The sequence below is a fragment of the Misgurnus anguillicaudatus genome, chromosome 8 (assembly GCF_027580225.2).
Source record: "Misgurnus anguillicaudatus chromosome 8, ASM2758022v2, whole genome shotgun sequence".
Classification (NCBI taxonomy): Eukaryota; Metazoa; Chordata; class Actinopteri; order Cypriniformes; family Cobitidae; genus Misgurnus; species Misgurnus anguillicaudatus.
Window position 1 is genome coordinate 6,161,010 of NC_073344.2, and position 25,945 is coordinate 6,186,954.

At 37.9% G+C, this 25,945-nt stretch overlaps 1 protein-coding gene across 19 annotated transcripts in view; it reads right to left on the minus strand.

The window, feature by feature from the left end:
- dlg1a (discs large MAGUK scaffold protein 1a) overlaps window positions 1-25,945 on the minus strand; it is a 181,635-nt gene that overhangs the window by 79,710 nt on the left and 75,980 nt on the right. Inside the window, exon 1 of one of the 19 annotated variants that reach the window (XM_073870202.1) lies at window positions 14,305-14,499. The exons of 14 other annotated variants lie outside the window; for them this stretch is intronic. In XM_073870202.1, coding sequence (XP_073726303.1) covers window positions 14,305-14,484 — 180 coding nt within the window. In that variant the 5' untranslated portion in view covers window positions 14,485-14,499. Of the gene's footprint in view, window positions 1-4,554; window positions 5,930-14,304; window positions 14,500-25,945 lie in introns of those variants that run through there. 4 more of the 19 variants (XM_073870198.1, XM_073870201.1, XM_073870205.1 and 1 more) reach the window with 4 other exon arrangements.

Genomic DNA, 25,945 nt, shown 5'->3' on the forward strand with positions numbered 1-25,945 from the left:
AACCCCACACTTACACTGTAGCACAATGAGGGTCTCTATATGTAAACCGAAGCATTGAGAACTTTGCAAGTGTACAGGCAGTTTATTAAAAAGAAACATTTACCGTTCACGTCTGGATCAAATATCCATGCGGGCGCCATCTTGGGAAACTAAACTCTCGCGTGAAACGTTGTTGCCCGGAACAGGCGTTGTGCTTTCACGCGAGAGTTCAGTTTTCCCAAGATGGCGCCCGCATGGATATGTGATCCAGACGTGAACGGTAAGTGTTTCTTTTTAATAAACTGCCTGTACACTTGCAAAGTTCTCAATGCTTCGGTTTACATATAGAGACCCTCATTGTGCTACAGTGTAAGTGTGGGGATATTTTGAGCATTATTAGTAGTATAGACATAGCGATTTCGTTTTTAATGCACTGATGCCCCGAAGGCTACCATAACATGCTAATTTGCGTTTAGCAATAACACTGGTCACGTTAGACTAGCATGAAAACAAACTCCAGTGAACGGTCGAACTCGGTACACGTTTGTTATTAACCCTAGGATCATTTCAAGGCGGAATTTCCCTTTAAGCATAATGTCTTTTTTAAATTAAGATGAGTTACATGTCATGCATATTATTTTTTAACCATAGATTTGCATGCATCCTTGATTTCAAATGAGCCGTAAATCTTAAAGGCAATGTCTTCGGGTTACTTTAAAGCATATATCTCTCCTTGTCAGATCAAAGCATTGCCAAAATCTTTATTTAGCTCACAAGGTACTTTTTGAGGACATTTGATACATTCAGCTATAACATATACAAAATATGGTTAACATTGATGTCAGACGTCAGACATCATGCAGTTTTTGTTACACATAGAAGAATTAATACTTAATTGCTTCCAGACAGACGTAATGTAGTATCTATAATGGTACAATATCTGCAATACAATGCCCGTCGTGAAACAAATATTGATTGCATTATGCTAACGGCATCTGAATATCAGATGGATCACCAACTGCTAACTTGCAGCTAAGAATTTAATACCTTCTGAGAAAGCAGGCTGTATCTGGGCACATTTCTAAAAAAGTTTGCAGTGCTCATTATGCATTTGTAATTCAATACAGCAATGAATGCGTTGCATCACAAACTCTTGGTGTCTTTTATGTATAGGGGCTTATTGCATTTATTAAGATACAAATTGGATTTGAGGTTCACGTAGGTGCAGTGTAGAATTAATTTGAACATGAGCGAATTGTATTGCACACAGCAGTAAAAAACAACAAGATGAGGTAATGTTCACATAAAAATAGATTTTCTGCAGATGAGCAGAGTAGCTTTACAGATACCTTAGGACAGATACAGTATGTCAGTGCAAGCTGTTTTCAGTTAACAACGATTCTGGTCTGGGACTAGGCTTAAGCCCAGTTATTTAAGGCTTTGGAAAATTTTTCATTATTACACTGGAATAGAATGAGAATTGTTTTAAATTAAAGAACTAACACTAGCTACGCTTAAATGGATATAAATTTTGTTTTAATCGTATTACTAAAGAATCTGAACATTCAGTAGTGTTGGCATCAATGCTAAAGAAAAGTGACCATGCAAATGTGTGTGCTTATATGTTAGAAGCTTTAAAGGGACATTTCACAAAACTTTAGATGTCAAATAAATATGTGGTGTCCCCAAAGTATGTATGTGAAGTTCTAGCTCAAAATATTATATAAATAATTTATAGCATGTTAAAGGGATAGTTCGGCCAAAAATTATATTAAACCCATGATTTACTCACCCCGAAGCCGTCCGAGATGCCATACCATTTTTTAGACGATGACATTTTCAGTTATTTTAGAAAATGTTTTAGATCTTTCAGTTAATCAAATGTGAAGTTATGGGGTCCACGACCTTCAAGTCTAAAAAATGTGCATCCATCCTTCACAAAATAAATCCAAACGGCTCCACGATGATAAACAAAGGCCTTCTGAGGATAATCCGCACAGTTTCGTTGTAGAAATATCCACATTTAAAACTTTATTAACGAAAATAACTCGCATCCAGTAATGCCGCCATCTTAGTCGCGTACGCATTCAGGATGAGAGCTTACGCCGTTTACGGAGGTTTCTCTGCTGCTTCTCTGTGCCCCCGCCCCCTCCAAATTTGTCATTCGTCACTAAGAAAAGTGCTTACACTACGCTAATACTCTCTCCTGAATACAGAGGAATCTAAGATGGCGCTGCTACCGGAAGGTAGTTATTTTCGTTTATAAAGTTTTAAATATGGATATTTCAACAACACCACCGCACGGATTACCCTCAGAAGACCTTTATTTATCATCCTGTAGCCGTTTGGGTTTGTTTTGTGAAGGGTGGATGCACATTTTTTGGACTTGAAGGTCGTGGACCCCATGGCTTTACATTTGATTAACTGAAAGATCTAAAACATTATCTGAAATATCTGAAAATGTGTTTGTCTGAAAAACGATGGACATGTGCATCTCAGACAGCTTGGGGGCGAGTAAATCATGGGTTTAATATCATTTTTGGCCAAACTATCCCTTTAAAATTGCCACTTTGTTGGTGTAAGCAAAAATGTGCAGTTTTGGGTGTGTCCTTTAAAATGCAAATGATTTGATCTCTGCACTAAATGGCAGTGTCGTGGTTGGATAGTGCAGATTAAGGGGCGGTATTATCCCCTTCTGACATCACAAGGGAAGCCAAATTTGAATGACCTATTTTTTCACATGCTTGTAAAAAAATTACTGGTTTGTTCTTTATCACATTTTCTAGGTTGATACAAGCACTGGGGACCCAATTATAGCACTAAAACATGAAAAAAGTCAGATTTTCACAATACATCCCCTTTAAATAAGATTTGATCTTTTGACATGCTTAAAAATGTATATTCTTGTAATGTTGCTTTGGACAAAAGGGTCTGCCAAATGCTTAAATTAAAAAAAAAAAACAGCACACTCCATAGAGTCATATGCAATTTCAATGTAATTACACATTCACAGAAATTCAAAGTCTTTCAATAAAGTTTGAAGTTATGAAAAACGCACACCATCAACTGCAAATTCTGTATATTATTTGCTCAAAGTTTCTATGTTGATTCGCAACTGCAAATAACTTACAGTCTGAATAATGGACCTTATAAAAGGATGGTTATGGTTCTTGATTCTAATGTCAACAACCATGGTTTATTTACAGAAAAAGACCTACTATTAATATCACTGTGCAGCACCTGTAGACGATCATTATTTGTGTTGCATAGCAACGTTTTGTCAATCTTCACATGACTATATGGTCTAACAGAAAGATGGGATTTCATGATTATAGATTTAAAGAACATTTGTGTTTTACAAACATATAAGTGGGAAACACTTCTCACTTCTGGTAGAATCATTGTAAAGTACAACTTCTCATGGATTAATGGTACAGTATGTTAATAAAAACACACACACTGTGTTTAACTGCATTATCTTTATGTCTTGCCAAGCATGGCTTTTGGAAAGCATTCATGAAAAAAATATGAAGTTATCAAAGTGTGATAACCGGTCAAAGGAAGCAATAAAAGAAAACCCTTTGTTGGGCTTCTATTTGCCTTTGGGCTTTAATTTCAGGGCATGACCCAATAACACAATGAGTGACCATTTGTCCTTGAATTCAGAAGCACCCATCACCTGACTGACAGATTTTTGGTACCAGTCACGCACAGACAGAACAGAGGGGCAGATCACAAAACGTAATCCCTATGATTACTGTACATATGAGTGGGGTATTATTCATTTGGTGAGTGCTTTCCTCTACCTATAAAAAGGAGATACTTAAACTGTCCAGTATGATTATACATTGTAACTCTCAATTAAATGGACTTTTTAGTGGAAAAGGCTGCCAAATTCATAACATGAGTAAATGTAATTTATTGTACGCATAAAATGGATTTTACCAACACTTATATAAACAGTCAAAGTCACTTTGAAAGACAAATCTGTAAAAGCTGAGTATCTGTTCATAGCAGCGTTATTGCCTGTAGTTATATGTTACAATTATGTTATTGCCTCTGCAAACATGAAGAGACAAGCAAAGCAAATAAATGCCTGTCATGTTTAATTATGACATGGTGTTAAAGGATGTAGTTGTTTCACGCCAATCAAAAAGACCACAGCCAAACCAAACCAAAACTTTTCAACTGAATAGATAAAATATGCTGTGTGGAGTGTTTAGATACTTTACAGTAAGGGGCCTCTATCTATATAATGTATATACTATAAGAAAAAAAACTTCCCTACATAGTAATGAAATTTAATGAACACTCAAATGTTTCTCGAGAACGTTTTTGGACAAAAGCACCTTACAGAATTTCCAAAGAGATCTCAAAAATTGTGCTCAGATTTGCCAAGACACCAAAAGTCAAAGTTTTTCCAATTAAAATGATCCATGACTCCACTATTTCATTTCTCCTAACAAGTTTTAGGAGAAATAACAGAGACAAAGTTGACTCCATTAAGGCCCATGAGCTACACAACACACCCACTAAGCAACACAATTTTTCCATAAGCAGCAGGCGAAGAGTTACCTGGGTTGCACCTGCTGTGATGCAGTCACTGAAGGCCCCGCGTCTCGAGAAGAAGGCCAGCAGCTGCTGCCAGCGTGAGGAAGACGAAGGCAGCTCTTCACTCGAGCTCCGTTTGGTCCACTGCCTCTGTTTGGTCCCCGGGGCGGCATGGCCTGATCCAGCGTTGGCCCGACCGCCTCGCGGGTACAGCGTGTTGTTTCCAAAGATGTAGTTCATCACAGCCCTTGGGGCCGGCGCAGAGCTGTCAAGCCCCGAGGCAGCTGGAAAAGTGGAAGAGCGGCTGGGTGGGAGGGTGCACCTGGATAAGGTTACAGCATCCTCTCCCGAACAAGGAACGACGCGAAGTTAAAACCGACAGCCCGAAATCCATCCATTGGCCAACTTGCAACCTTCCTGTCCTCACCAGCTGGGAGATCAAGTGTGCAGCAGTCTCATGCTGGAAAGTGGAGTGGGCAGGAGTAAGAAGGGAGGCGGTGAACGTGCTGCCCACGAACAGCGCACGTTACTCTGGGCTCTGACTCGGGCTCCAGACGAGCAGGGACCTGAGAGAAGATCAATGAACGAGCAGGGAGCTCTCTGTGCATGGGGGAGAACCTAAGAGCCTGAAGAGGCAGGAAATGGGTTCAATTAACTGTCAAGTGTTGCAGTCGAAAGCCCCACAGTTCTCGAGGGATTCTTAATCTAAATGGACCGGGGCAACAAGATCGTCCATGAGCAGGTATCAATCACATCACTTTCTTAAAAGCAACCGAAAGCCTTCCACTGCGCATTAAATATAGATGCTGGCATTCAGGGTGGTACCCTGACGAAAAAGAAACAATGTGTGCTGTTGTGGTCCTTTTCATCTTAGGCATGGCCGAGCTGAGAGAACTCCTGGCCGATCATTAGAGCTAGCCAAGCCACAAAACTATTTCAGCAACGCTATCGATTTTTCCCCTCCTGGCACTTTAGGCTAAAAGCTTCATTGTTCGAAAATAGACGATTACCTAATGATTATAAAACTTTATGCTAGCAAACATACTCACAACGCTGAGTGTGAGGCACAGATCTAGCAAGATCCAGAGGTAAAGGTAAATCCAGAGCGTGCACCACACATTGAGAAGACGACGACGACGAGGAGGAATCCATGGTGATCTGGATGCTCGTTCTGACAGAGATCTCTCTTCACACACTGCAGTCTCTTTCCACACACATATGATACAGTGAGGGGGAGACAAAGGCTGAGCTTCAGAGGCAGAAAAAAAGAGAGAGCGAATTCAAAAATAACTACGTCTTTTGTTAATAAGGCAAGATTCCTGCAGATCTCCACCGCAGCAACGCTCCGCTGTCGAACCTACTGACGTCGGCTCCGCGCCAGCGAAAACTATCCAAGGTGTGCCACAGGTGTCAAATGAGGTAACAGACATTGTCACAGCTTGTGCCTCAATTCCCCCAGGACCAAAACCATGGCAACAGCTTCCACATCAAATAAAGCAAGCAACCCCACAGAGCCCAAGCCCAGCCTTCTCTTACACCTAAATAGCTTATATTCACAGGGCTTTAATAGAAATTAAACAACCACATACGACGGGCCTATTATTGCACAGCATCTGATCAGAGATACTGGCAATCGTCTTCAGTGATACTGGCAATTTTCAAATTAGCACAAGGAGGAAAGAAAAAACAAACAAACAAACACAAAGCCATTGCATCCTTATGTAGTCATGGGAAATCTGTATTGAAATGGTAAAAAATAAAACCCTGGAAACATTTATTAAATACAAAATATGATTAGCTTGCCTTCAGACAATGTTCAAGCATTCTCATTTAAATTTGACCTTCTAAGTGTTACAGTGTATCAATAATTCATTAGCAATTAAATGAAAACACTGCATTTATTTTTTATGAGTGTTGCTGCGGAGTGCGGACCACTCATTACAGTTTACCGATTCAACGGACACCATGAAAATCCAGACCCCTAATGTCATGTTAGCTTAAAAGCGGTCTACAGTGCTACATAACCCTTGCAATGCCATAAGGAACTTGTAGATTGTGTTTTACTCCCTATCTTTTACCAATGATTACAGATTGTTCAGTATTAAATCAGTCCTCTAAGGGTGTTTTCACATATAGTTCATTTTAAAAGAACCAAACCCAGTTCACTTAAAGTGAACCAGAAAAGGAACTAGCTGAATGTGACCTCAGTCCTCTTGGTGTTCACAATATAGTGGACTCAAAAGAGGACCCAGTTCTTTTTTTGGTCCTCTACAGAACTGAAGTGATCTCAGACCTTTTCTTGTTCACATCACAACTTCATAAGAACTCAGATCCCAGCTTTCTGTGCAGCAGTTGATTTTGATACAATGTCCAAACAACACGCAAAGCGGACCGGGACCTCATTGATTTCACATATCAAAAAGAAATCGAACCACAAAAAAACCCAAAAGCGAACCGTACTCAGACCACCTCCTGACGTGGTCTGAGTTCGGTTCACTTCTGGGTCCTTTTAGGGGGGTCTGAGATCACTTGGTTTGTTCACATATACACCCTGAACTGATCTGAGAGCGTTTGGAGGGCTCAAACGAACTAGGTGTGAAAACACCCTAAATCAACAGAGTTAGACTCACACATTACATTTTGAATAATGATTATCTTTTTATCACAACATTACAGACATGGAAGACCGCCAAAGGAGAATTCTGACAAAACATGTTTAGTTCAGCCTATAACATATAAGAGAGAGGCGTAAACATGCAATTACAGTACAGCCTCTATATTTCCCCAGAGCAAAACAATATAAGGTAACCGTGAGGGCTGTGCAAAAATATAGATACAGCTAACGCATTGTATTGTATCATGATACGTATCGTATAGTGATGCACCGATGTATCAGCCACCGATATTTATCGGCCGATTTTTGATGAATTTGAAACCATAGGCATATCGGCAATAGCACGAGAAAGGCCAATACCGATTGTTTATTAATTAACTGCATAAAGAAATCCATTATATGTAAAAAATGAGTTAATGATGTTAATAAAATAAATGCTGAATAGCAAAAACCACATTTGAAGGTTGTCATGCTGTCTTATTATATTTGTTTTAGCTTAATTTGTGTCTCTCTTATTATGTTGGTCAGTTGAAATGTTAATTAGATCCAATCCATGTTCAGTAAAAATAATTTGATGCAGAAATAAACTAGCTAATAGACCAACTGTATAGTATTGTATACAAGTGTTTAATATCGGTATTGGCATCGGTATCGGCCAGAAGTTGTCTGTTTAAATCGGAATCGGACCAAAAAAAATCCTATCGGTGCATGTATCGTGATACGTATCGTATCGGGAGGCCCTTGCCAATACCCAGCCCTAGTAACCGTTAATATAGCTTCTATTGGTTCCATTGGTAATTTAGAAGGAATCTGGCCATACAAAGTTATTTCAAGATTCTTTGTTTGTGTACTGAGCTGTGGACTGAGCCATTGGTTGCAATTTAGTGTCTCACCGCTGAAAGTCCCACATTGCACCTTTAAAATATTGTTTCGCTTTAGAAAACACATTAACCCACTATAGTTTTATTTGTTTTACTTTAAAGGTACAGTGTGTACATTTTAGAGGCATCTAGTGGTAAGGTTACGAATTGCAACCAACGGCTCAGTCCACTGCTCACCCCTCGCTTTTGAAACGCATAGAGAAGCTATGGTAGCCGCCACCAGAAAAAAACATGTCATCAATGGAGATGACTTAGTAAAAAAAGTTTGTCCGTTAAGGGCTTCTGTAGAAAAATGGTGGCACAAAATGGCGACTTCCATGCAGGGGACCCTCTGTGTAGATAAAAACGTCTCATTCTAAGGTAATAAAAACATAACGGTTCATTATAAAAAGGTCTTTATACACCACTGATAATATAGTTTTGTATATTATTTTGCATTTCTATCAAGAGATCCTTATAAAAATTACACACTGCACCTTTGATGATGGGTGTTAAGGCCACTTTATACTTCTGCTTCGAGTGTATGTCATAGCCTACTCATAGTCATGTACCATATGCCATACACTAACTCCCCAAAAATGTAAGCGTAGAAAAGTAAAACAAAATGTGTTGTTTCAATAATAACACAAAGATGGGTGGATTCTGTCCCCGAATCAACACGAATTGTTTTTAACACATTACTACAATTGGTACTCACGCAAACACATTTATTTGCTTATTTTAAAGTGCACCTATTTCACCTTAAACAACGTTATATTGTGTATTTGGTATAATACAATGTGTTCGCGTGGTTTATGGATAAAAAGCACATTATTTTCCACATACCGTACATTTCGTAGCTTCCTGAAATGGACTGATTTGGTACAAAACTCATCGATTTGAAAAGCGCTGTGTCCCTGATTGGCCAGCTAATCTGTACGTTGTGATTGGCTTGAATACCTCTGACGTCAGCCGGAAATGTGGCGCTCCTTACCATGTTTGAAAGATTTGCTTACAATGCAATGCTAACAGGAGTTAACTTACAAGCCGAGTCCGAAGCGGGAGGAATTATGATAATGTCGCTCGTCTACATCACCAATCCCAGGAAGTAAACTGTTGCCTACAATCCGTGTGTTTGTTGTAGTCCAAGAAAAGAGATTTACATTGGAAATGATAACTCGTGTCATCGTTTACTTTGGGGTATGTACCTTTCGTTAACATCTACTAATACACACTTACACACCAAAGGAAATGTAAAAACTTGAATCGGAGAATAGATGCCCTTTAAAACATACTCTATTCTGATAAGCCGCTGTCTCTTTTGTTTACCACTTCACAGAATCAGAGACATTCCTTCGTTCCCCCCAACCACCAGCAATATGGCAATCAATCGATAGCACAATACAAGAACAAAAGCCTTCAGAGTGTCCCCTGCCACTTCCACAAGCTATGGGTCTCAAGGCCAAATGAATCCGGCATTAAACAACGGAAGAGAAGGGCAGTTATTACAAAAATGGAATGCTGGACACCATGACAATATAAAAATACCACATGGCTCCCTTCAAAACGCAACAACTTCTGTCAACATGCAGTGCATAATTGTCATTTTATCATATTTACAATAAAAATAATACAAAAGGTATGTAAATACAGAACTATTGAAAGACTTCTGAAATGAGTTAATAAAACCTATGGTTAGGTAACAACATCCCAGCAATTGGTAATTTTTAACCCATCGGCGTCGTCTTTTCAATATTTACCCAGCATTTGTTTTAAGTGCGCTGTCCTCTGTATTTACAGATCGAAGTTGTGAACTTTAGTTACACACCAGTTAAGTCCATACAGTTTGATAAATGATCCCTTGGTTATATTACAACCCCAAATCAGAAAAAGTTGGGACACTGTAGAAATTTTGAGTAAAAAATTGATTAATTTATACATTTCATAAACTTATATTTTATTCACAATAGAATATAGATAACATGTCAAATATTGAAATTGAGACATTTTGAAATGTCATATCAAATATTGGCTCATTTTGGATTTCATGAGAGCTACACATTCCAAAAAGTTGGGACAGGTAGCAATAAGAGGCAGGAAAAGTTAAATTTACAAATAAAGAACAGCTGGAGGAGGACCAATGTTTGGGTGATTCTCACGAAACCATTGAAACACTACGGCACTAATGATTTTAGCTTTAAAATGTGTAATACAGTTACATTTAAAAGCATCAGAATTAACACAATTCTGTGTTCTACCTTGCACAATGTGTGATTTTAACATAAGAATTTATAATTGTAAATTTTATCTCATTTTCTGCTGAAATTCTCATTACCGCAAAGTGTCCGGCTGTGTTTGAACATGCGTTATGTTGTAATTTAATCAAATTAACACAAAAATATTAAGAAAAAAAAAAAATGTTTTGCTAGACTACTTTAGATGACAGAAAAAATATTTACAGAATATTCATGTATAATAATAATGAAGAAAAATTAGGAAAATGATGTGTCCATGCCTGATGTTCTCATCCTCCGCAACACTTTTTGAGAACAGTTTAAGCACACATACACAATTTTAATAAAGTTTGATTTTGAGTGACCAAGCACATGGACCAGTTACTTGAGAATGGCTACCAGGTAAGATCATTTTTTACAGTTCATTTGAAATATTGTCTTGTCAGAATGCTTACACGACATTTTGATCATTACCGCAACAGATGCTTATTAAATGTTAATTTAATTAATAGAAGCATAATACTTTGATTTTAAATGCATGTGCAGAATCTCCAAATTATGTTCTTTCAGGTTTGTCATGTCATTTTGAAAATATCTCAGTGTTGATGTTCTCTGACTGTTGCAGTAATGAGATTTTTTAGGACTAATTTTTTAAATTATGTTCCAAAAAGTGTTAAATGATAAGTAAAAGTTTTTAAATTAATGTTCCCATTTACTCCAGACTTTGTTTTTCAATGTCTGGTGGGAAAAAACGTAAATTTAAGCAATTTTTACATTTTCATGCTTGACATTTTTAAAACCAAGTTTTCGTGAGAATCACCCGTTTAGGAATATGAATATTGTCCCATTCTTGTCTAATACAGGCTTCTAGTTGCTCAGCTGTCTCAGGTCTTCTTTGTCGCATCTTCCTCTTTAAGATGCGTCAAATGTTTCTATGGGTGAAAGATCTGGACTGCATGCTGGGCATTTCAGCACCCGGATCCTTCTTCTACGCAGCCATGATGTTGTAATTGATGCAGTACGTGGTCTGGCATTGTCATGTTGGAATATGCAAGGTCTTCCCTGAAAGAGACAACGTCTGAATGGGAGCATATGTTGTTTAGAACTTGTATAAACCGTTCTGCATTGATGGTGCCTTTCCAGATGTGTAAGCTGCCCATGCCACACGCACTCATGCAGCCCCATACCATCAGAGATGCAGGCTTCTGAACTGAGGGCTAATAAAAAACTTGGGTTGTCCTTGTCCTCTTTAGTCTGGATGTAATGGCGTCCCAGTTTTCCAAAAAGAACTGAAAGGCTCTTTTATACCCAATCATGTTGCCAATTGATCTAATAAATTGCAAATTGGTCCTCTATGTACATTTACTGATACCTGCCTAAACTTTTTTGGAATGTGTAGCTCTCATGAAATCAAAAATGAGCCAATATTTGGCATAACATTTCAAAATGTCTTACTTACAACATTTGATATGTTATCTATATTCTATTGTGAATAAAATATAAGTTAATGAGATTTGTAAATTATTCCATTCCTTTTTTACACAGTGTCCCAACTTTTTCTGATTTGGGGTTGTAATAATAGCATGCCTAAATAATATGATATTTAAAATAGAAATGGAATGACAATGAGAAAGCAGGCATGAAAACTTATTCTACGATTAAGGGTGCCAGCTGTGCCAAGGATAGGATACTGGTCCACATCTTAACCACTAACAGTTAAGATGCATTTTTACTTTTATTTATTCAGGAAAAATTCACAGTGAATGACAGTAAAAAGAAAACAAACACCAGCTGAATTTGGTAGATAATAAAACTCATTTAATGACAATTCACTAAACCTATATTGAGTGCTACAACCACCAATGGGCTCTGAGGAACATTAACGAAGAGAAGGTGAGAATACAGTAAATAGTTGTTTTTATTACAGAATCAATATGTATGCTTTGTTGTCTTTTCTACAGAAGAATATATTAAATAATAAATATAGCTGCAAGCAGCAATACCGGGGTCAAGCCGAAAAGGGCACAGAAGGATGTAAAGTTGAGTTTGGATAAGCAGCCTAAAGAACCTTGGAAAACCAAATGATTTCAGATGAAAAACTGCAAAAGTAATCAACAAAAATAATCCATGTTCTTGTCTACTGCAGTCGTCCTTCTGTTAATGACAATCATGGAACATTAGAGCGCTGAAGGACATGGGAGTGATGTTTGCAGTGGCAAAACATGGGTCGCAACATGTTACAACAAGTTAAATGAGTCAAAAGAGACCATCCCCATGTCTCTGCAATGTACTGATGCAGAGAAAAAGCTATTGCAAAAATGGTTGATAAGGTATTCTCATTGGTTGCTAGAGAGTAAATTGACATCCAGCAGTGATTATAGTCCAAGCCATGAAAGGAATAATCCATGATGACTTATGGTTTTAGATGTGTTGTTGCAGTAGTTTTAGGCAAAAATAGCCATTTTCTATCTCCATACCACTAGGTGGCGCTATGACAAAATCGTGCATGCAACCTCAGGTCATGACTGCGTTACATCTAGCTAGTTTCATGACTATACACTTTATTTTAGCAATGAAATAGTTGTATGACCATAGGGCTTGCTTGAAATGATAGGTTTTGGTGCAGGCATTCCAATTTTTTTGTGTGGCCTCAGACTCTGCTCATACATCAGCGTATCAAATCTGGTGTAAAAATCTAATTTCTTTGCGGATTTATAACCATTTATGTGTAAAAAACACAAAATTTAAAGGTAATGTTTCATTTTTTTTACAATTTTCGGCGATTTCTGAGTTTTTTGTTCAGAAGGTAATGCATTGTTCTTCCTATGGCGTTTTCGAGTCAATCAGAATAACGCTCTCGGAGATATTCGCGTGTGTAAGGCAAACCGTAACCGTAAGGCAAATTCTGACATGGTTGGTATCGTTGGACTCGGCAGCTATTCAGAACTCCAAAGAAACAAGTCCCGTGAAAATACGTCAATCTGAGCCAAAGTTATAGGCGACCACTAGTCTGACCACTAGGTGGCGCTGCAACGAAACTGGGCATGCCCCCTCAGTTTCTGACTGGCATCACAAGTACCAAGTGTCGTCTCAATAGGCTTAAGTTTGGCGAAGATACAGCCTCAAATCCGTTTTTTAGTGCTCTACGTAAAATTTGTTGATGCGGTTTATGGAAATGGATTGTCGAATCGACATGAATTTCATAACTTTTTGCCTTGAGTGTCTGTAGATGCTACATACCGATTTTCTTGGCAATAGGGCAAAAGCTTTAGGACGAGTTCGCAAAAAATAGGTTTTACGAATAATTCAAAATGGCAAAAATTGACATGAGCCAAGGAATCAGAGGAAACGAGAATTTTGTTTCTAGGCCTTACGGATCCGCAGTTATAAGCAAAAATGTAAGTGCAACTTTGGACTGTTGGTGGCCCTAGCGGGTTTGATATAGAGACTTCAAATTTGCTGTGGAGACTTTTTGGACAGTCCTTTAAAAGCGTGCAAAATTTCATAACTTTCCTATGTACGCTGCTATGGGCTGCCATAGACGCAATGGCGGAAGAAGAAGAAGAATCGGAAGAATAATAAGAAAACTAACGGATACAATAGGGGTCTTCGCCCATTCTGAGCTTGACCCCTAAAAAGTCCAACATTTATAATGCACAAAAAGCGGGACATTGAATAAACTTCCCACTATCATTACAGGAAAATAGAGGATGTGGTCCTAAAATTAAATTATGAACACACACACACACACACACACACCATTTAAAATGTCCTGTTGTTCTTACTTTCATATTCCTTTGTACACGTGTTCTGTCCCATACAAATAAGCAGAATGCAATAATTTAAAGTTACATGCACACATCTTTAAAACTTCCGAAAATAAAACTGATCGATGTGTACCTCTACATATTAAATGAAAGATATTGCAGCGAAAGTGATATTTCCCTGTGCACCTCTCAACTATCCTGTGATTAACACGCACAGCTCAAAGTCATTTTGACTGGAGCCAGCGTGTCCCGCAGACATGCTTTATATATCCACATATATACTGCTGACTATTACCTACCAGCAGCTGCAGTCTCTTGGTCCTCCTAATGCTTCTGATCAGATGCCGTCCCATCTTTTTCGCATACCAAATGGAGGCCAGCATGTCACCTATGAGTCCTGAGGTAGTACCCGGCACCAAAAAGAACAGAGTAGTCCTTTTCTCTGATTCAAACTCTCTACCCACCTCTAAAAGCTGCATCAAGGTGATCCCATGATGCGATGCACACAGGATAGGGGGCTACGAGCTTGTCCCTGCTTGAGCCGCCAAAGAGCTTCACCAGAGAACATATATGGACCCGTGTGCTGGCCGCTAGGTCACTACAGGACTCTAAACTGTGGTCTGTTAGATTCCCCAGGAAGGACACGGCTCATTTTTCACTAATGCCATCTCTCTACCCCTCCTCCCCTGTGTTTCTGCTATCTTGGCTCGCAGCTAGACTAATAGAGGCTGGGACATAGAGGACGTGGTTGAAGGATGACGACTGGCACACACGCGGTACGGAGCAGAGACTGTCAACCTAAGCTGGAGCTTGGGGAGCACATAAGAGCTGAGGTACATTGGTACATGTATGCTATGATTCGGGTAGTCACATCATGTCATCCTGTTAAAAAGGTATAGCAGGCATGAGTTTTACTCTAAAACTATGATTCTTGAAAGTTTTAAATCCAGGGTAGACTGATGTTAAGTTATGCTGTTGAACTGAGCTTGTCTTTGAACTTTCATGTCATATGCTACTGATACATGAATGCTATCCATATACTGTATGGTAAATGACATCTGTGGTTAGGCCTTTAATGTGTTAATTCATTGATTACACTGCTTACTTATTTACACACTGGGGTCTGTCACATGTCAAGCAACAAACCTTGCAAGTAATTGGTAAGTAGCAAGTCAGTAACAAGTATGATGTTTACATTTAGGATAATTATTAAGCCACTTAAAGCGGAATTGAACCCTAGACATTTTAGCCTGTTATCACGGGTAATTTATGTCCATTTTGCATTTTATATGAGAAAAAAAATTGCACGATTTCGATTATTAGATTGATAGTGTGTTGAAGCGTAATTTTAGTAACGGTCTTTGATGGACTCAATTAACCAGAATGCACGGCGCGAAACTGAGTCATTAGCTCCACCCACTAACCAATGATCGATGCAGCCTTCAGGTTTGTTCGACTTCATGCGCCGCCGCAAGAACCAACAGCCGGATGACGTCAAGGTTCCGTGAGAGCGATTTAAAAGCAAACTCCGTATGATTTCGCGAATTGCTCTCGCGGTACTTTGACGTCATCCGGCTGTCGATTCTTGCAGCGCCACATGAATTTGAACAAGCCTAATAACTTTTACCGCTCAACCTGCTCTCAAATCAACTTAAAGGAATAGTCTACTCATTTTCAATATTAAAATATGTTATTACCTTAACTAAGAATTGTTGATACATCCCTCTATCATCTGTGTGCGTGCACGTAAGCGCTGGAGCGCGCTGCGACGCTTCGATAGCATTTAGCTTAGCCCCATTCATTCAATGCTACCATTTAGAGATAAAGTTAGAAGTGACCAAACACATCAACGTTTTTCCTATTTAAGACGAGTAGTTATACGAGCAAGTTTTGGTGGTACAAAATTAAACGTAGCGCTTTTCTAAGCGGATTTAAAAGAGGAACTATATTTTATGGCGTAATAGCACTTTTGGGAGTACTTCGACTCGCCTGAAAAGTCCGCTCCCCTTCTCACTCTCATAATGGGAGAGGGAGGGTGTTACTGCTCCAGCCCTTACGTGCACGCACACAGATGATAGAGGGATGTATCAACAATTCTTAGTTAAGGTAATAACATATTTTAATATTGAAAATGAGTAGACTATTCCTTTAAGTCAACTTAAAGTTAGCCGGCAGACGAACCCAACCAAGGAGTAACTCCGCTTTAACCGTCTCTGAAGGGGAAATCACCAAAACCCTCGATAAAAGATAACTAGAACCTGTGCAGTATGTGGATGTAAGGTCAACAAGTTCAGGCCACCGGGAGTTTTTATTGTTTAAATCAACGCAACCCTCAGTTGACACACCAGTTACAGATTTCTCGAAAACTTGAATATGCAGCCAGCACTTTCTTCAGGAGAATTTCAAGTACTGTTTTCAACACTGTTTTTCTGCGGACTCAGGTAATGTAAAATGGTAAAAATCTCTAAAACATAATTTGGCTTAGTTGTTGCTTGTTTTGTGTAACTACGGTACACATACTATGTAGAAAGTTATTATCATGTTGTTGTTATTATGAACACGAGCAAAGCAAGCTAATGTTAGCTCATCCTGTGCAGCTGTCAATCAAAGAACGGTATCATCTACTGTCAATCATCTTGCTTTAAGACCCGCCCGTTCAGAATTATGTAGTCGTGCATTTTTCTTCCGGTGATTTGACGCGTCAAACTGTAGCAGATAAAAGCTTTAATTTCTTATATGGAGTTAGTACATTTAATGGCAGCACAATCAACTACATATATGTAATGAAATATTGTGTTGGAGCATAATGTTGTTTTAGGGTGGACTTCCGCTTTATAAGTAATATATACCAGTGGTTCTAAAACTGGGGGCCAGGGCCCCCAGGGGGGCCGTGAGATGGTGCCAGGGGGGCCCCAACTTTATAACATAAAATAAATTAATTTATCATGAATTCTGTGGAATTAAACCTAAAAAAAATAAGGCTACTAACCAACAGCACTACTTCGTATCATTCAACTTGTTTTGTTTATTTAAAAGTTGAGTTTTAGAACAGTTTTTTTGTCATAAATTTTCTTTGGGGGGCCGCAAAGGAATGCGCCGTAAACAAAGGGGGCCGCACACTGAAAAAGTTTTAGAACCACTGATATATACAATATAGTTCTACAAAGTTACATGCAATATTGAATATTGAAACTTTACTGCAGTTCATCTTGCTGTTGTGCTTTGACAGGTGTCAAGATGCTAATGTTTAAGCTTTGCTAATACATATTTTGGTCCAATAGGTTCTCGGCTTCTATACATAACCTGAAGAGTTGCCAACACTGACATGCTAATAAAGTACATTAGAGTAATGACAGTTAGGTGCTCCAAATATTGACAATGGCCTCCGCTAGGTCACCTCCTTCACCTCTGAGGCACAATGCCCAAGCTCTTATGAGATTTCAATTACAGTACAGAGGCTAAAGATGTTGGATTGTATCCCTATAAACTTATTTGCTGTTCTTAAAGTCATTTTTATTGTTTTTTATATTTCTGTGTTGATGTTTTAATACAAGCCATGTGCAAATGCATCATTCAACACCATTGCTGAACAGTGGCGGCCGGTGACTTCTTTTTTCGAGGGCGCATGTTGTGAAGTTCGTCTAAACATGTATGTAGCCCGTCATGTGTGTGGTTCGTAATTTCAAAATATGTGTTCAACGCGTCAAGTGATCCTATGTGCATCACGTGTCTTGTCAAAATAAGTGCCTGCCGCAGACGCGTCCAAAGGGTTTATGACAAAAGAGACGCTCGTGTTTGCCAGATACTCACATAATCTCATGCGTAATCAGAGTTTACCGTTAAGGGAGTGTCTTGCGTGTATTTTGTGAACGTGAGCGTTTCTTTTATCTTTTATCAGTTTTGACGCGTGTGCAGCAGGATGCCATATAGACTTGGCGATAAAACGATTGCAGCACAGCTACTTCAGCTCTGCTTATGTGCTGCTTAAACTTGCAGGGTGATTGCTGTAACCTGTTAACATCAGCGCTTAAAGATAAGTGCTGCAAACACGCAGTTCACGAACTTAGCAGTTATCTGTCTGAAACTGCAGGATGTAGCATCTATGTACTTCAATATCTATGCTCCGAGGTGGTACAAAAGAGTGGAGGCTGGGACTAATTCACATATTCATAGATCCGCGTAAACTGAATAAGGCAAGGGTGTAGAGTAGGGGTGGGCGGTATGACCAAAAATTTCACGGAATAAGTCATTTTATTTTCTGCACATATATATGTGAAGAGTTTGGTTCCAAAACGCAATAAATCCATTTTGACAAATTTCGGTAAAAACGTGTTTTCTATATCAAGAAAGTGACAAAATGAAAACCACTATTTTCTGTTACAAACTTTCACATAGCATCTTTAGGTTATAAAAACATAAAAAATTCAAATCCATAACTTGATTTTCAAAGATTTATTATAAAAACTAATTCTTTTTTCCACAAAATGCAATAAATCCATGACAGTTTTTTTATTTCAAAATGCTATAAATCTATTAAATCAATGTATAAATGTGCATTCATCTTTACCATTTTATATTTATTTAGTTGACTAGTGGTATACAATGATTAAAAAATAAACATTAATGGCATTAACCAAAACACTTACTTTGTTATATTAAGAACACATTGCTGCGGTTATACTTGATGTTGTCTCTTTACATTTTTTACAGCGATCAGCTGAAATGTTTTCACCCGCTCGATTTTCGTTGACTTTAAGTAAAATAATGTAAAGTTTTCAAAAGATCCTCTGGGGTCAATGTTTTAGCATGAGAAGCTTGATGCTGTCTGGAGAACAAGCAACCGAGTGCCTCTCGCGGAAATTATTAGATGTTGATGGCTTACGTTACCATCACAGGTTTAGCAATGCAATTAAAGTATTATTTTGTTTTGTTTGTTGATCACGAAGTACAAAGTAGATGAGGAAAAATAGGACTCTGTGTACTCAGCGCGCTGCCATTGTTTGTTTACATTGCGTGACTGGTGGGCTGTAATATCAGGAATGGATTTATTGCGTTCTGTAAAAAAGGAGGAGTGGCGTTTGTTGCATTTTGGGAAAAAAGGGAGAAAAGATGACAGAATATCACGGCGGGTATTGGATTTTGCGTAAAATTAAGAATTTACTTTTAACTACTGACCTGATATAATACTGATTTTGGCAGTAACTCATTTTTTTCAAAAATGGCGTTTATCGCGTTTTGGAACCAAACTCTTCATATATATATCATACCAGTGTTTCCCACAGATCTGAAATTTACTTGTGGTGGTAGCTCGTGAAAAGGGCAATCATTATATTCACCGACAAAAAATGGTCTACTATACATGTGACAAAGAACTAATAATGTGTGACACAACACAATACTTTGATTTATTAAACATTAATATTAATTTCACATTATAGTTCATTAATCTAACCACCCCAAACTTTCTTTGCCATAAACAAAGCTGACACTGTTTGTTAAAGCACCACGAAAACACTTTATGTTTTTGCACTGATATATGAAGCAATTTGATGACCCCTTTTATCAAACTCAATTATATACAATACTATGTACAGTATATTAAAAGACAGTGCAGGTCTATAGATTATAAATGTGACTGATGCTATAATGTTAATAATTTCTATTAGTTAGGCACTTTTACTGCTTCTGCTTTCTATTTCTCTTTTGCCGATTAAAAAAGCTTAATCCACTCATTATTTCAGATTTAAAAGTCTACTTGCTGTCCCGATTACAGACTTTACATTACAGCTTTGCGTTTTTTATATCCTGAGTCAGCTTGAGCTTTGCTCATTCAGTATTAGCACTGCTTTTTGCTACAATCTCTGTGCAAACTGTTTAGATTTTAGTAAAGATATGGTCTATTAATAGTAAGATTATAAAAAAATGGGATAAAGAAAAAATGAAGCGGCGCGTGGTCGTGACAAGAGCCAGCTGTTATCGCCAAAGAAACCGGAGGCACGCTGAAACAGCACTCGAGCTTTGCGCTAGCGGCCGTTCTCCGATCGACTCGGGTTTTACACACAATATTAATTAGACTTGGGACCCGAAGTAATGAACTAGGACCGACCCGGTAAAACTCTGCTCAAGTTCAGAAACATGAAAGGATACAATGTGACACTGAGGTTGCTTCGCGTCGCACCCAATTCATTGAGAAACAGAGAGCACGTGAACGGACACTCAACGGGAGAGACACAACGTGCTTGCACGCAAATTGAAGCCAACTTGGATGCTAAACACATATGCACATAAGCATATGCGACCATTTTGGTCGCAGTGTAGTTCCCTGGCTGCTCAGTTACCTCAGTATGTGCTGCAGTTGATCCAGTTTGCCGCGCTGGATGATGAGTTTATGACGCGTGCATCATCTTCACGGTCACCCGGCCCCCACCTCTCTATCTCTCGCGCGCGCTCTCTCTCGCTCGCGCTCTCTCTCTCTCTCTCTCTCGCTCTCTCCAAAACACGGGTCATCCAGTCGAGTTCAGAAAATACGGAAATTCGTAAAGTGATTTTTTTTTACCTGGGCGGGTCGCAATTTACCTGGGCGCACCGCCCAAGTAAAGCCTATGTATGGGAAACACTGCATACTCACTATAACGTTTAACTTTACCTTGCCCATATTTTAAAACCATGGTAAGCATAAAGTTAGTGTTAGAGTGAAAATGCCCAAGATAACAACAGATTAAGTCTTAATAGACAGAATCTTGTTTTTAAATTAGTTATTAAATTTATAGACTATTAAAGCACTGCATTTTATATTTATGCATACAGTACATTAAAAATAGGCAATATGTAAAATGAAAAAGTATGAATATATCCACAAACCTACAGGCAGGATAAGTACCTGTATATGAGAGACGAAGCTCTAGATATAGACGTTATAAATATGACAGGTGCTGAGGTGATGACCAATGAGTCTGTTTTAGGGTCTTGATGCTCTTTACTTTATGATAGACCTTAACCATTACGTCTTTCTCGTCTTTCGTAAATAATCATACTTAATTACATTTAGTAAAATGCACGGAATAAAAAAATCTGTAATTCTAAAAATCAAAATGGCTGCAGTTATATTCGTTAACACCAGTAGAGCTTGAATGCACAAAATTAGAACTAAATACACCGCAAATGAACTAAAATCACAGAACTGAACCGCTATTACTGACATGTGCGCACGTTTTTGTGCTCATTAACATTGATGACAAGCATGTGCGGCCCCAGAGTATAATAAACTGCTTATTGTTTACTGCTAGTTTCTATTGCTGTGGAAAGCCTGCTTTCTTTGATGCAATTTAAGTATTTTGCAGCAGACAGATGCAAGTGCATTTCCGTATTTATTCTTTGATGATAAAACCAAAGGTTCAAATAAAAAACAACTTTGTCATTTTGGTGCTTACTCTTTCATAGGCGCTGCCTAACAACATCAGTACATGGCTGCAGCTTGGTGACGCAAGCGTACTATGGTTCAGAACCAAATACTATGATGTGAACAGAGACCAGCAGGGGAAGGGGGAGGTGGGGGAGCAATCGAACTCTGGTTCGGAACAGGCAAATTAACCAAATATGAAAGCACCCTAAACTAAGAAATGCATTAATATTGCTGCGCATACACGTTATCTTGCACATTATCTGAGCAATCGTTTCAGTTTTTCAGATTAAGAAATCTATGATTTATTTTAGTGATTTATTTTTGTGATTCAGAAGAGAGAAGCACAGTAATAAGTCATAATGCATGTACAAAATACAAAGCACTTAAATAAACTTGATCGCTTAGCAACCACTATCTGTGTGTGTATGTATTTTAAATAGCAAATTCTACACTTACGAGAATACTTTGATTAGTGGGGTGAAAGTAATTACACATGAATGAGCACATACTTTTGAAAGAAAACATGTGTTTTTGCTAAGAATTAACTCAAAAAAGTACACAGTGGAGCTTTAAAGGATGTATTTTAATAAGAAAAGTCATATTCAGCTTAGTTTGTTCGCCAAGTGCACCCTTTGAATTTTCGTTTTCTGACCAGATTTTTCATTTTGCTGCTTTACTAACCAAAAAAAGATACTATTATTTTTGGTGGGAAATATCTAATTAACAATAGGAGTAGGTATATGGGAAAAGAGTGGCAAATGTTTTCTTTAACACATGAAGTCTAACGGCTTTAAGAAAAGTTAACCCATATGAGAACAACAAGCAGATTCAGAGCTCACTGGCAGCCATACAGCCTTTTGGTATCCTTGTCAACAGTTGTTATGTGCCACCTAATTTAAAAACGCATGGGATTGGAAGTCTTCACACTCACTGTACATTTAGTGCCCCCATCGCAGTTGCCCTTGTCCCTACAGAGGCTACAGGCCAAGATGAATTACTGATTGTACCCGAGTCAGTACAATAACTACCTTATTAGAATTCAAGACAGCGTGATGCAGATACGACTCCACCTCCAGCACCCATTACTTTATACATCTGGACAAAACTAATGCACTTACTGCCCTGCAGCACCAGCCACATTAGATCCAACTACATTACTCTCCACTGCTGATGACAAGCACTGAAGACATACACCATAAAAAGATGAAAAAGCCTGAGACCAAAGGACATGAAAAGACGAAGAACTAAATCAAATAATAAAAAAACAACAACAAGAGAAAACCCACATTTTCTAGCTTATAGCCACTCGTGAGCCTCATGTGTCTTTTAGATGAAAGACAAAATAAAACATTTACAGTGGTAAACAACATAGGTGATGTATAAAATATATTAAAGTCGTGGCTGTCCAAAACAATCACAATCAGAAGAAAGCTAAACAAAAAACGTCATCACGTCAAGAGGACACAGATGACATATGCGAAGTGTGGAATAAGAGGACCGTTCCGACGTTGTTGCATGTCGAATGATACTAATTAATGTCTTTGTGTCAGCAATTATGTGAGCCGGAGGAAGAAGAGAAGTTGTGGTTTAAAAGTGCATAAAAAGACAATCGTTTCGCTAGATAAGACCCTTATAGTTTAGAGTCCTTTGAAACTGCAATTTTAAACTACATTGAAACTGTTACGTGTTGGGGTCCATTTAAGTCCATTATAATGAGAAAAATCCTGGAATGTTTTACACAAAAAACATAATTTCTTCTTGACTGAACAAAGAAAGACATCAACATTTTGGATGACATGGTGGTGAGTAAATTATCTGGAACTTTCTTTTTTAAAGAAAATTGACTAATCCTTTAAGAGAAAACTATGGAAGTCGAGAGAGGCCATGCACTATTATTATTTTGCTTGCTTGTTTTCTCGTGATCACGACTTAATTTCTTGTTATCTCGAGATAACAAAAGTTGTTTTCTCGTGATCTCGACATAACAAAAGTTGTATTCTTCGGATGTGATTAAAGCTTACGTGTACTCGATAGAACGTGTTGTTTTGTTTGTAAACAGCAAAAGCATATTTTGCTAAATTAGCATGGAGGAACAAATTAGATTTTACTTGGATCAGAGATTCGCTTAAGCTGAAATAGATTACAGAAGTAAATTTAGGGACCATCTTTAAGTTACTCAATAGACCTTTTGTGAGTCGACGTCACAGTTACATCACGCGCGCAATGTGGTGGCAGAAAAAGAGTGGAAATGAATGAGACACGAGTGAAACAAACAATATAACTCACTAGAAAATGTCTTGTTGTGCTGTTAAGTGTCAGAATAGGAATGCCAAAATAGATCACCTTCATTTTTATAGTATACCATCGTCGAAGACACCATTTGAAGATTAACATAGGTGTTTATGGTTGCAATAAGCCCTCAACCGGACAGACTGGAGTGATGAAATCATCTGAAAATCTATTAATAATTTGAATAGAAAATAATTAGAGATGATATCCGGTGTTCTGTCGAAGTCTGTTCCCTCTTGTGTCTCTTATAGCGTTTTTATCACGTTACGTTTATAATTTATTTAGAAAGATTAAAGATTTGAATGAGTTCATAATATCAATAATATTACCATTTATTAAAGTTTTCATATTTTTTTTATTTTCTATTACTATTTTTTTACCTTCTATCTTAGCCTATGTCTTCTTCCTGTTTGTTCTAAATTATGATGTTTACTAATAAATATAATAAACAGCACACACACACACACAATGTAAAGTGTTAATAATATATAAACAGGCCTATACAAATTAATTTTTATGTAAACATAATAGTTTTAGAACAAACGCGTAGGCTAAAAATATAAGGAAGAAATTGAAAACAGGAAATGATGAAATATTTAATAAATTATATTATAGACCGTTTCAGCAGTAACAACATAAACAAGCGGCTGTCGCGGTCTGCACGTAACTTCCGGTAAACCTCGCTAAGAATAAATAACAACAAAGTTCTTTAAACGTAGTTTATTTATATAACAAGCAAAACGTAGCTAGGAGACCAAAACATTTGTTATTTTCGACGAGGCATTTGTTCAAGAGATCAGTTTAGCAACTAGTCAGACCATTAAAAAACGAAACCGGAAGTAAGGTTCGGATCCAGACGTGTATCACGGGCGTCCGATGAAACCATCTAAAATACATGATAGTATTCCTCTTATAAGTACTTCAGCGATTAATAATAAAAATAATTAAAAATAATTGATTTACCAATAAAGAACAATACATAGGCTACATACATGCACACATATCAGTAGCCAAGCCACTTAAACTTTTAATTTATTTAAGAAATAAACGTAACACATAATAAACGTAACACGTAATAAACGTTGGTGAAAACGTTATAAGAAACATTACACTTAAGAGGAATATAGTGGAAACAGACTTCTACAGAACACCGGATCCATAAAAATCACAGTTTAACACTAAAACACTTCACACCGCTATTGCGGAGCTGTCACTTTCTGCCACCAGTTGTGCTCCGCCCACAAAAACGTCATCCCTGTTTGCAAACACGCAAAATGTCTATAATAAACACGTTTCTACTTTTAACAGCATTTAAATGGAATGACTTCAAGTCAACAAACAGTCACAAAACGAATGTGTTTATGTGGTTGTCAGCTAATGGACACTTTTAAGATTTTTGAAATTTATTTAAATAAACAGTTAAATACTATTGAAGATAGAAACTTGTACCATATTACTTTAGAGATGGTCCCTAAATTCACAAACATGAACCGTCCAACTTTATATATTCATTATTTATTGTCTATCGGCTACACATTAGCTACGCATCTGGTAACGGCGACCCCAACTCATTTGCATTAGCAGTCCAGTTCCAAATAAACTAAATATTATGTTGGCCGTAATCTTCTTTACTGTCTTGCATGATGTTAATCACAAGATATGCTATTTCACATCTAAACAAAATATCCAATTCAATAACGATAAACATATATAATAAAATATAGTTAAGATACAAACAGGCCTAACCTACAATCTGTTTGAGTAGAAGTGTGCAGGCTTTTTAATATAAGGACGACGCAGCGCCCATTTTCACAGCCTCCCCCAGAAAATGATTTGTTGCTGCTAACCCAACTGCCCACTTTTAAAAGGCGGTATGACATTCTGTTCATTGGACTCAAACCAGCTCTCTGAATGTGTGAACAAAGACAGGCAAGTTATCACCTACTGCAAATATAACTAAGGCATGTACGAATAACAAAATACAGTAGTTTTAATCTGCCTGTGAAAACTTAATAAAATTTAAACTATACCTGAATGCAGTCTGGTAAATGCTAAATCTAAATTAATCATAGCTACCCTCCCTCAGATTTGACTTCCTCTTTGTGCTACAAAAACTGGTTCCTCTTCCCCCCTAAGGGACCAAACTTATTGATCAACTGCCCCTGTTTGGCCAAATTGTGTCCCCGTATAGCAGAATCTTCAAGCTATAAAGCGGTAAATGATTCTGTAAATCATTTACTGCAGCCCAT